The sequence below is a fragment of the Musca vetustissima genome, unplaced genomic scaffold, assembly GCF_032173495.1.
Source record: "Musca vetustissima isolate MV318-11 ecotype Yass unplaced genomic scaffold, APGP_CSIRO_Mvet_v1 utg12127, whole genome shotgun sequence".
Lineage (NCBI taxonomy): Eukaryota > Metazoa > Arthropoda > Insecta > Diptera > Muscidae > Musca > Musca vetustissima.
The window spans coordinates 201331-215165 of record NW_026882703.1 but is presented as its reverse complement, the minus strand read 5'-3'; the positions used below and the strand labels follow the sequence as shown (position 1 = coordinate 215165).

Here is a 13835-nt window from a genome sequence, read left to right as displayed (position 1 = left end):
TTTTATAAAAAACACATCTTTTTTTCTTTTCAATATCTAATTTTTTGTGTCTCATCAAAATGGATTTCGGATTTTTCATAAGTCAAGGCCTGTTTATGAAGGACACATATACAAAGAAAATTCTACAACAAATTAAAATTATTCATAGAGAGAGAAGAGAGCAAAACTGTATACAGTACAATTTGTGTGTACAATTTTGCCTCAAAATTATTTATGATTCTTATAAAAATTAAAATAGAGAATAATTTAAAAATGATTTTCATGTCCATATTGCATTTGGTTTTCTTGACTTTTATTTTTCAGAAATAATGGTACAATACATTATACTGTAGCGACGTCAAATTTTGTTCATATCCTATTTACGATAGTGGCTATGGCTATGGCTACCGAAAAAAAATTGGCTCAAACGGTTAAGTGTCATTAAAATTTGACTTAACCTAATTCGTTCTGATTTCAACAAATATATATTCTTGAAAGATAATATTTCGCGATGTTGTTTTCCACTTGAATTTTTCCTTCAAAATCTTGTCCTTTCCCTTCGACGTAAACCATAAGTAGAGTCACTTTTATATGCCAATTCAACATGACCTAGCCACCGCAGTCGCTGCTGCTCAACACGCCCGACTATGTCGATGTCCGTGTAAAGATAGCTTGCGGTTCATTCGACGCCGATATTCACCGTCGACGCAGATCGTCCTATAGATTTTTCGCAGAATTTTTCTCTTAAATCCTCAAAAGAAAGAGTTGTCTAACCGGCTTGCACAAGTACACATGCTTCAGATCTATATACCAACATGGGTAGTACCACTCCTGTAGAATGTGAGTTAGATCTGTTTTAGTAGCATCTGTTGGCCAATGTTATCCTTCTCCGAATCTCATGACAAATTGAGGGTGGTTATTGTATTATGTGTGGATTGCAGAGATTGATGGGAAGGGTGATAAAATGCTACGTTTGGAGCTACAAACAATTCGCCACTTCTACTGGCCTCAGCCATAGATCAGTGGCGAATGACCAGTATAATGCGGTGACCAGTATAATGCGGCCCTGCCTGCAAGTGGGATAAATGACTTCGATCCCTGCGACTCTCGCTTGATATACATTCAGGACGACTGACCACCCTGACCGAAGCTGCTCTAATATGGTTCTTCTAGGCAGGGTCTTCTCAGCTTCGGCTACCGCTGGAAGTTGACAGTTAAGGACACGATTTGATTCATGCTCATTGACTGCTTGCTGGACTGCCTGAGTGTGAACAGTTCTCTCTCATTGCGAATCGCTGATGAACGATGTCCAAACTGGAGCAGCGTAGTTAAGGACAGATCTACTTACAGCTTTGTAAGTGGTTAGGAGCACCTCCTTGTCCTTACCCCATGTGGTACCCGAGATAGCTTTGAGCATCTTGTTTCGCTTCTGAAATTTTGTTTTCAGCGCTGCGGCGTGCCTGAAGAATGTCAGGAGGCTATCGAAGGTGACACCTAGTATTCTGGGCCGTTGGAATGATCCTGCATTGGTAAGGTCCAACAATGTCATTGGCCATTGGGTTCAGTTGTTCATACAGCAATATGGATTTATATGTTATGGGGAAAATAATAATTCCTGTGTATCGTCCTCTCCCATTTTTTTTTAGGGAAATAGGATGCTGAGGTTCCAATCATTGGACATGCATTCTTGTAGACATATTGTAATAATCATTCGGCTGCATATTCCTGATCAACAGTTTACTATTGGTATTGAATAGTTCCACACTCCTACAACAAACCATCTACATTACTATTCTTCATCCAATGAGGATCCAAAATACTAAATACCTAAGGTATCGAAATTTAGGTGGTGGACGAATATTGATAATTTTTCCTAGGATGATTTTCTACCCAAAGGGAAGCAAATTACACGGTTTTCACATGAAAAACGTGTCCGAAATAACGAATATTAAGTTAAGTTTTTCACATTTTCAATTCCAAGCATCATAGGAATAGTAGCAATGTATGTGCAACATTTCAAAGCCCTTTTCTTTTTTAAAAACCAAATAAATGAATTTGTGTTTCGTTAGGGCTAATCTTTTTTTGGAAAAATACATTTATTAAAAAAAAAATTAATAACAATTATAAATTTTAAACAATTTTTTTTCTAATTCTAAACAATTTCGTTGTCTTTTTTTCCTTCTTTCTTTAACAATAACCTTTCATTTGTAACCAAATTATACAAAAACAAATAAAAAAATATCTAAATATAAATATTACTTATTGCCAAATTACTCAAGTAGTTGATGTTGTGATTCCTTTAATAGATTCTCTCGACTTTCTTGGGGATTAATTAGAACCTTAATTAAATGTTCAACGGTTGGCCGTTCGGCAGTACAGTATACTTTCAGGCCTTTATTTTCCAGAGCACGTCGTGTGCTGGGACCAATAGCAACCAAACGATATTTATCCATTGGTATATCCTTGGCCTTGAAATATTCATAGGCACAGTTAACACCGGACGGTGAAAAGAATGCCAAAAATTCTATATTATCCGCTTTGAGAGCGGTCTCCATTTTTTCACCCAAATCGGGGCAACATTTAGTTTCGTACACCTCACAGGCATCAATGCGAAATCCTTCATCACGTAGCATAACACTCAATGTGTCCTGGGCCAAGTTACTGCAGGGCAACAGGAAGGGAGCTTCTTTGTCGCCATCAAACGTTTCGATTATGAATTGTCCCAAGGCACGAGCATTTCCGGTTTGTTTACCGTGCGTAAACAATTGATGTAAATGATCGTGGGCCATATTGTGTGTCACCTCACCAACGGCAAAATTACGCAACATTTTCCAACCACCTGGCAGTTCCTGTTTATCTAATGCCTTGATAACGGCTTCCACACAACGTGGACTAGTAAAGATGATACCCTCATAGTCGTCGGGATGCTGTAGCTTGGCATGAAGCTTCTCAAGATTCTTAAAACCAAAACTCAAGGTGGGCACAAAAATGGGATGGAAAAAGTGTCGCTGCAGTTCGGCAGCATATACTTCGGTGCTTTCCGATTCCGATTTGAATATAATCACGGTACGTTGACGACTCATTCTATAATACTGCTAGTCACCACCACTCACTACAACACAACACAGAGAAGAGACGGAAAGAACTAACAAGACAGGGCAATGTAACGTTAGCGTTACTTACAGTTTTTCTTTCGTTTCGTTTGGTGTGGGATGATTGACAGTGGAACTGCTTCCTATCCGCTGCTTACTTTTCGTTCGTTCCTTATTTCGTTCCTCTTTTCTTTTTTTTGTTAGAATCCCTCAAAAATTGATTAATAGTTTATTTCAAATTAGCACTAGATGATGTGGGGTTTTTTATTTTTGGCAAGTGTTTAGCGTGGATGATGATGTGGTGGCGGTGGTTATAGCGAATTGCAATCAATGGGCAAACATACAAGACATTCGAACAGATGTTTTCCCACGATTTATTTTGTTCGGATGATGTCGTTGGTGCCTTTGACCGTGTCTATTATTTTATTACCTTTGAACACCGTCGAACCGTTCGTTTTGTTGGCAATGTTTATTTTTGGAACATTTATACGATGATAGTGTGAATGATTGTTTTCATTGAAAGTGGAGGCAGAGGAAAACGACGTAAATTGTCAATACACAAACAAAGAAACTAATGGGCAATAAGCTTTTGGCGGTTAGTATATCCCCTAATGAAAACCGGCTCCTTCTCAAAAGAAATCCACTTGTTATTTCTGTTGTTATTACATGTCAAATAAGAAACCCCAATTGTTTTGGTCTAATCAGCTGATCCAACAAACATATGGAAAAAGTGAGTACTCCATAGGAATATGGAATCAATGGTTACTTGAATGGAAACTTTGCGTACATTGAGAAAAATATATAAAATAGGGAAATAAAATATAAAAAAAAAACATTCATACATGTCAGTATTGGTCAGCATAAAAAGCCTGTCGAATCATGCTTAAAACTAACTGAGGGAGTGCATTGTCTAGTTTTAAAGTTGTTTTAGTAATAAAATGATTTCGAACTTACCAATACAGATCAATATATAGGAATTTTACATTTTGTTTGCGATTTTCACAATTTTTTATTAAAAAAATATATTTTTATTTATTTACAAATTATTTTAAAAGCACCAGCCGTCACAGTTGCCACTACTATCAATCAATTTACTGTAACAGGGTTGTATTCTACCGTGTTTTTAGTATTAAATTGATGGGGTCTATAGACTTTATGAAACGTAAAGGGATAGACCACATATATCATGTAGATTTGCTGCAAGACCGGCATAAATCAAAAACATAGATTTTGCAGAAAATGCGTTTTATGTTTTCAATCGACTCCCACCTTATAACTTCTCAATCAGAGTGTGCAAGAGATATTTATGTGAAGTTTCTACACAAAATGAAGTCTGCATCATTAACTCCAAAATCACTATTTTTTGATTTATTTTGCAGCGAATGAGCGGTATAATAGCTGGTGGATAAGGACCATTGATGCCGGTCTTTCTGCTGACTAAATGGAGCATTAATCCAAAGATAATACACTTGTCATATAAAGGTACGTTTAGATTTCCGAAATCCACCCTATCTCAAATGTCAATTCCATTGCTTATACGTCAAATATAATCCACTGGATTTGTGAACAGGATTAACGTGACGTATACGCAACGGAATTACCGTTGGAGATCGAGTGGATTTAGTAATCTAAAGGTAGATGTTATTTGACCAATTCCAACATATACATGTCAAAAATGTCAATATTGATATACATATTAGGTCAGCCTCCACATTACAATACCTCCCAAATTTCGATGTTTTGAGAAGTTCGGACACGTTTTTCAAAAAAAATGCCTGTAATTTATTTATTTTTTTTTTTGAACCTCTGCATCAAATGTCTCGTAGACAAAAAAAGAAATAAGGCGATATAGAGGATTCAATATAAAGTGTAATCCAGAGTGTTGTGTGAACGACTGAAGCCAATGACATTATTAGACCTTACTAATGCAGCTTCAGACCTGGCAAATCCACCATAGACCAAATATTGCACTGCGCCAAATACGGAAAAAGACCCACGACACATTGCTGCACCTATTCGTCGACTATAAAGCCACATTCGAAAGCATTCTTGAAAAGCTGATACGGCTATGCAGGATAACTTTAACTGGCACAAGAATAACATTTAAAGTCGGAAATGGACGGAAGGAACTAGGTTTCAGATTTTATCTGCCTCAGAACCACCATAAGTACATCAAATGCCATCAGTTTTCATATTCGAAGAAGATAATATTGGATTACAGATGCTACTATGATCTGTCTAAGTAATTTCACCGGACCGAACTCGCCCTCTACAAGACGGTATAGGGATTGAGGCATGGATACTTGCTCAAGCATTTGAGACAGCTCTTTTGCTAACAATTGTTACCAAATGTTGTCTGTTTACCCAAAAATCCAGTAAAAGAGAGTCAAGTGAGAGAGCAAGTTTGACAGTTCAACAACAACAAACTTACTGGAGTTTACTGAAAGAATTTTACGGAGTAAGATTTTGCAAACTCAGCCATTTTTGGATCAGCTATTTTATGACCAAACACAAACATTTTTCAAAACATTTTTTTAATTTGCAAAGTTCAATTTGAAGTTATGTTGTATAAAAATTAGAGAAAATGGAAGAAAATTCGCAAGTAATGCAAAGTTTCATTAAATTAGAAACTAATTCCTTATATATTTTTAGGCAAGTTCCAGAGACAGGGCAATGTATTAATGCAGGAAACTTAAATGTTCCCGGGGAACATACCAAATCAATTTTTCTTTTATTATTCATTTTATTTTTATTATTCAATGCAATACAAATAATTGTGTTCGTCGTTTGTTTGTTGTTTATTTTGGCGCAAATCAAAGGTTTTCTTGAATCAGCTGTTTATTTGCTAAATCTTACTAAATGTTGTCTGTTTACTTTTCTCAGTATTATCGCAAAAGAGAGTAAAAAAGGCTTACTCTCTGAACTAGAATTAACTGAATAAATGTTACAGGAAAAGTAACCAGACACACCTTGTTTTGATCAAATCAGCTGATCAACAAACATATGGAGAAAAGGGAGTACTCCATAGGAATATGGAATCAATGGTTATTTGAATGGAAACCAAGGTGCGAAAAATTCGCACGCGAATGATTAAAAATACATTCTTTTCGTTTTGTGCTCAATTTAAGAATGAATTTATGGCGATAAATACTTTACCAAACGAACATTCGCAAAGGAATGGTCGCACACACTTAACAAACGAGTGAAATTGAAATTCTTTCTGACATTCTCCCACGAATGAAAACAAACATTTGAGCATTCTCGCGAATGCTCAAAACGGCAACAAGTTGTTGGACATGTGTTTTGTTATTCCACACACTTTCTGTTACACACACATTCTTTCGTTGTTGGTGTGTGTTTTTATGATATTTTAGTTTGTTGTTGTTTTTAACCGTGCTCGCGAGAATTCTCGAACATTTGTTTTTTTGAGTTTTTCAAAAAAATATTCTTCAGCAACAAATGCTCGCGAAAGAATGAATCGACGATGCTTGCAGCGAAATTTTATCGTTCGAGAGAATGCAAATGGTTGTGCATTCATTGTAACTTTATCATTCGCTATAAATTGAAAACATTCGAATTCTCGCCGGTGAGCATTCTGAGAAAGAGTGTATTTTAATCATTCTTCGCACCCTGATGGAAACTTTGTGTACATTGAGAAAAATATATAATTTATAGAGTTGGGTAGTTCCGGAACGAACTAGTTCATTGGAACTATTCCGAGAAAGGAACGATCGGAACTTGTTCCAACTCTTTAATTAATATAGTTCCTTTTTCTGATCTCGTTCCTTTGCCAATTCCATAGCGTATACGTCAAATATAATCCACTGGATTTGTGAAGTGGATTAACGTGAAGTATACGCAATGGAATTGACGTTTGAGATCGAGTGGATTTAGTAGTCTAAACGTAGCCTTACTGCCCGACCTTATATAGGCATTGGGATAGACCACATACAACTCACTTGCTGCAAGACCGGCATAAATCAAAAACATAGATTTTGCAGAAAATGGGTTTTAAGTTTTCAATCGACAAGAAACAGAGCAACTCCTACAACATCTCAATCAGAGTGTGCAAGAGATATTTATGTGAAGTTTCTACACAAAATGAAGTCTGCATCATTAACTCAAAAATCACTATTTTTGATTTATACCGGTCTTGCAGTGAATGAGCGATATAATAGCTGGTCGATAAGGACCATTGATGCCGGTCTTTCTGCTGACTAACTAGAGCATTAATCCAAAGATAGTACATTTAGATCAGGGATGCTTATCCATATACGGTACCGCAACCGAGCGTCCACGGTTAAACACGCATTCTCATTTTTCTCTTTTGGTCAGTCGTTTTTAATGGTAAATTCTCATTTAAGGTCACCCACACATATTCTCAATTTTGTAAGCCCACCACTGGTTTAGATTTACGAAATCCACTCGATCCCAAATCCATAGCGTATACGTCAAATATAATCCACTGGATTTGTGAACAGGATTAACTTGACGTATACGCAATGGAACTGACGCACTATTGTTTTTTTACGTTTATTTTGGCATAAACTCTAATTTTAAAGCAATTGAATTGAAATTTGGTTTGTATACATTTTTTATGCTCCCAAGATGACCTACCAATTTTCATATGATTTGGGGCACTATTTCATATAGCTGCCATATAGCCGATCTGGCCGATTTGTCCCGATTTTTTTGTTTGTAAAGCTATTGAAGTGAAATTTGGTTTGTATACATTGTTTATGCTTCCAAGATGACCTACCAATTTTCATATGATTTGGGGCACTATTTCATATAACTGCATATAACAAAATGTTTGTTCCTTACTTCGGCTATATTTCCATTTCTGACTGCTTTATTCAAAACAAAGGACATGTCTCTGTCGTTGAATATTTTGGCTGAAACTGTAGCAGCAATGATATAGCGTATTTTGTGAAGCAACTTCGGAGGCTAATTTCCTTTTTAGCCTAGGTCCAGCATGTTCATAATTTAATTTTGGGCGACCTATTTTGTTTGGGGAAACATACTGCTCATCCATTACTATAATTATACTTTTGCTATGCCATTTTGAATGTTTAGTTTTAAATTGCTCTAATTTACGGTTGAACTTTGGCAAATGCTTTTTTTATATAATTAACAAAATCTTTAACTTGTTTCGATATCACACACATTTGGTCTTCATTTAAACTGATATTATTGATATTCTGTAACACATATTTCACAAGTGCATCTTCTGAGCGATTTTTGCTGCTCCAAATTTCAATAAGCGCTGCATGGGCAAACACATGTTTATCAGTAAAAACACGAGTTGGCATAAAATAGGACAAAAAAGGCTAGTTACTCATTAATTAACACACTTTTGTTAATAACTTGGCATTTACACCTTTTTGCAATGCTTTGCCATTCACAAGTTACACTCCACGGAACAAAACTACAATTTATAGATTTTATATAAAGTTATACATAAACAAAACATTTCACAGTATTACAACAACAGACAAATATAACAAAAAGGGCATCTCGTCTTAATTTTACATACCTGCACTAACGTTTTCCATAATTACACATTTTATTTTTTTCAATTTTGTCAAATTACAAGCACTCGAACTTATCTAACTTTTACCGCCAGTTGTACCAAAACAATGTGACTTTCAAACTGCTGACTTTTAAAGCTCGCCAGCAAAAAAAGTGTTGCCACCCGCATTGACATTAAATGTTTTTTTCTAATATGAGTGTCTACATTTAGGAAATCAGTTACATTTCAAAATATGAAAACAAAAAATTGACTTTAGGCCAAAAAATCATACTTTTTACCCATAGTGTGACGTTGGAGATCGAGTGGATTTAGTAATCTAAACGTAGCCTAAGGATGTTATTGATCTACATATTAGGGTAGCCTCCATATTAGAGAACCTCCCAAATTTCGGTGTTTTGAGAAGTTCGGGCACGTTTTTCAATAAAATTGGAGCATCCAATGCCCCGTAGACAAAAAAGGAGATAAGACGTTATATAGGATTTAGTTTAATGGCCAATAACAGTATTGACCTTGATTTGAGGCAACTCTTTGGGTGTTTGATCTACGTTCTGCGCCAACGGTGAATATATCATCTATACTATCTGTACATAGACATCCATATAATCAGACGTAACGAGTTGCAGCGATGGTTCACGCAGAAGTCGAATTCGATAGAAGTGGAGGAAAATATCACGAAGCACGATCTTTAAAATTGTAAAAACTGCTCAAAAAATAGATTAACTGGAAATCTTTTTTAAGTTCGACTATGGAACAAATGGCAAGTCAACAAAGATGCGATAATTTAGGGATTACCTATTTCTTAAAATATAATGTTCTAAGTGGTTGTCAAACCATCCTACAAAAAAAAAAAACATAGACATTCGTAAAGAACAACGTAGGATAAAAAACTTCGAGACCAGAAAATGTCTTTAGGGATAGTTCGTTATAATCGGTGTTCGTTATAAGCGTACTCGACTGAATTTGGAATGGTGGAGGGTATAAAAAGTTCGAACCGGAAAATCTTAACGACGTCTTTACTTGATGTTATTAAATTTGTGAAGCTTGTTATGTTAATACAGTGAACTCTCGATAATCCAATACAGTGAACTCTTGATAATGTTACCCTAATTAATGTCGGGGTAGTTCATATTTTCGATACGATCAACTTATCACAGCTAATTCATTGATTTTTTCAATAATTTATTGTCAGTTTGTTCACTTTATCGATAGTTCACTGAACTGCTAAATTTTCAGCTTATCCAAATATCGGTTTAATTGAATCATATACCGGCATATTCTGGCATTCACTTCAACGGCTGAAGTGTATCGAACACACGCCAAGGTGTTCTGCAACACACTTTAAACTCCTTGTACATTAGAACATTTTACCGGGTTAACCTACTTTATGAGGATTTATTTGACGTATATGCAAAGGAATTGACAATTGAAACCCACTGGGTTAACGAAATCCGGTTAAATGTAAACGTACTATTACACGCATTTGAGGTGTATTCTTTACACTTACATTTTCATATAAAACGGCATACACATTTTAACTTTTTACCGGGTTAACCTACTTTATGAGGATTTATTTGACATATATGCAAAGGAATTGACAATTGTAACCCGCTGGGTTAACGAAATCCGGTTAAATGTAAACGTACTATAAAAGAAAATCTCTTTTGAAATAAAAAAGGCACATGATGATTGATTAATATTTTATTATTGCGTATAATTTGTTTAAAATCACAAAATTATGATAAAACGCCTTTAAAACCCAATTTTAAATAGATACATAGGTTTGTGTTGCATTTATTCCGAATGAATCTCTCGCTTGACACAAACAGCTGATTTGCAATACCATCGTACAAGATAGGGTTACCAAATGTTCCCCTTAAATCAATCAACAAATTAATGATATTAAAGAGTCTTTCGTACATATATTTTATGTTGCGAATAATAAAATATTAAAACATAATAAAAAATTATTGTTAGATTTTACGAAATTACTAAAAAATAACAGAAACAAAGTTAAAAACGAATACAGTTTATATTGTATGGCAACACTGTTTTTGCAAAGTACCATGTCGGAGTTTATTTTTGTCGCAGTTCGAAAATTTCAATTCACGTGAGATGCAGAACAGGAGGTAACTTCTGAGGTGAAGTGTATGTGTGAAGTGAAAGGAACACACCGTGAGTTCCAGAACATAACCGATAATTCAACAGCGTTCCTATACCCAATTTTAATTGATTCAATCATACACTTTTTTGTACTTTTTCGTATATTTATAGTACGATTTATCGGAACCACATTCTTCGATGAAGATGAAAAATAGCACTGTGCCACACGAAAAATTTTCAGGGGTTCTAATGTACCAATTCTGTTTAGTTGGAGTCCCTGGACCACGAATATACCTTTGGTTTTTCTGGGTCACTTCGAAAATTAGTTTTATAACGGTAAATGTAGAGAAAAACGTTGTTTCATAGATTTTCACTTTGAAACACGTATAACTTCTTTTCTTTCTAACGGATTTATATTATTATTTTTTTCATTCGAAGAGTATAATATTTTCTTTCAAACAAGGTATATACTTGGTAAATCGGTTGAGGATTGGCTGAGTAGCAGTGGTTGAAATGTGAAAAAATACGCATAAAATGACAAAATTTATTTTTCTTCGGATTGTACGAAGAAATTATGACATCAAGCCGTATAAGTTTTATTATATTACGGGGAAGATAATTAAATAAGCTTTCGAAAATGAGAAAAATAAAAAAAAACACATTTTTGTATTGATTCTATGCATATTCTCTAAAGGAAATATGCGTGTTTTGTATCACAGTGTAGTTAAAGTATGTATGAACCGCCCTCTGGCGGTGGTCATAGGTAAAAAATGAATTTCTCGACCCCAAAAACCTCCCAATCAAAATGATGTTATAGGGAAAAAAAATCATTTTTTGAAAAGTGGGAGACTCGAAAATCGAGATAGACCTATGGTTATTTTACTAAAGTGGCTTAGAATTGTCCATAGAATCATCCAGCCTGACATAATTCCGATTACATATTTTCACCCATCCAGATTAAAATTTGAATGGTGCAAACGTTCCAATTCATATAGCCCACAATATCACCTTACATATGTCCAGCATGTGCACTAGAAGAACCACACGTTGCAGTGTAAATATTTGTATGCCAGATATGGCGTAAAGTTTCGGGACCTGAAAATGTGTTCAGTGTTCGTTATTAGCGTACTCGACTATATAATTATACTCAAATTAAATATTTTTTATTCGAATTTTATTAAAAATTAAGAAATTAAAGCTTACCTTATGTAAAACGTTATTAAAACAATTATTGTTTTTTCCTTTTTTTTGAAATTTATAAAATATATATTTTTATTTACTTTCATTCGATTTGATTTTATATGTATATAATAAAATATATATTTATATTAATATATTGACTAACTTTATTCATATGTCGTTGCTATGGGGTTTTTTTTATTAAATTATTAGAAAATATTGAATGAATTTTAAGCAAATTAAAATTAATAAAATAAAAAAATTAATATTTTGTTTAGCTCGTTTGGTTTCTATCTATTTGTTTGTTTATTATTTAATGTTGTTAGTTATGCATTTTATTAACTGATAATTAGAAGACGGATTTGAGATATTTTATAGTAGATTAGTTAGTATTGGGAGATGTGATTAATGAAGAAAATGCTTTATAAATTGTTACTATAAAAAATCATGTATATAATTTTTCATCATATGGGCCAATATTTTTCCCTGTTATTTTTTAGGATAATTTTTAGTAATGTGAAACCTCATAGATAGGCCCATAGTAAATGGGCCTATCCCTCAACGACAAAGAAGGACAAATTAAAGTGTTCCTAACGCCTACGACTCTTGCAATAATACAAAATTCCTGCGGTTTCATGAAAAGAACTGACAATGAGACTGACCATTTAGGATTCTTGCCGGCCAAAAACCGGCCTTATCTTGCCCACACTATGACTATTCTCAGTTGAGTAAACACAGAAGAGCATTTCATCAATGATCAACACCATTTATACTATCTTGACTTCAAATCAACGAGACAACAGAGAATTGATCATTGGGTATTGAAGAGTATTTCAGAACTGTATTTTTCAGAAATTGACGATTTATTTATAACCAAAATATTCATATTTCTCCCAAAAGAATTAAATATTTTATGATACTATTTCCCTTTTCTATTGGTTATTGTTCAAAATATAATAAAATAAATAAATGAAAAAATAAAACCAAAAATAAGTTTTTTTGTTTGTTTGTTTTTTATTGTTTTAAATAAAAACTTTAATTTTTTACTCATTAAAAATGTTTGTTGTTTCTTTTTTCTTTTAATATATAATAATAAAGTTTAATTTAATTCTTTGCTTTTTAGGTTTTTATACTATATGTATATATATATAAAAAAACTTAAAAAACAAAAATCAAAATCAATATGGAAATGCAAAACAAAGTTTCATTTTAATATTTATTTTTAAAAACAAAAAAAAAAAAATAAAATAATAATTATTATATGTTCAATATATTTCTCTTTCTCCTTTTGTTTCTCTTATAAGCGTTTAGTTTTTGTTTGCGACATTTTTGAAGACATGTTTGTTTTGTTTATCTTTTCTTTTTTATATTTCTTGTATATAATTTATAAGCTTTTGTTTTACTAAAAAAATTGTGTTGGCTAAAGTACTGAATTTCGTTACGTTAGTTATTTGTTTCTTTTAGATTTATTTTTTTAAATTAATGAATGGTCTTGAATGATTATTTGTTTTCTTTTTTAGTATTCATGTTTGTTTTTGTTTGGAGAATAATTAATTATGCAAAAATTTTATAGAATTTTTGTATTCATATACATGGGGATCAACGCAAAAGAAAATAATGTTTTATTATTATTATATATTTATTATTTATAATAAAAAGGAATTATAATTATTATCTAACGAAATAATAATAATAGTAGTAAAGTAAACATGGTAGTGTTTTGTTGGATTTTTTGGAAGGGGCGACATTGAAAGGAAATAATAAAAGGTTTTTTTTGGAAAAAGAAATAATTATAAATGGCTTGCTATTTATTCAATAAAAAATGCTCTTTCTAAGTTGCTGTTATAGAAAATAATGCTAATACCCGAAAAACAAGCTTTCTTTGTGGAATTTTTTGTTTTGTTTGTTTGTTTATTTTTATGTTGAATGATTACTGTTTGATATTTGCTTTA

The 13835-nt window shown here is 33.3% G+C and overlaps 1 protein-coding gene across 1 annotated transcript; it reads right to left on the bottom strand.

Moving 5' to 3' along the window:
• Nucleotides 1–2228: 2228 nt before the first annotated feature.
• Nucleotides 2229–3082, bottom strand: LOC133329323 (uroporphyrinogen-III synthase). Its single transcript, XM_061537811.1, has one exon. The coding sequence runs from the start codon at nt 3060–3062 to the stop codon at nt 2250–2252; it is 813 nt and encodes a 270-aa protein (XP_061393795.1). The 5' UTR covers nt 3063–3082; the 3' UTR covers nt 2229–2249.
• Nucleotides 3083–13835: the final 10753 nt, after the last annotated feature.

Excerpts from the sequence above, each read along its gene's own strand:
- LOC133329323 (XM_061537811.1), bottom strand. The coding sequence starts at position 3,062 with ATGAGTCGTCAACGTACCGTGATTATATTCAAATCGGAATCGGAAAGC.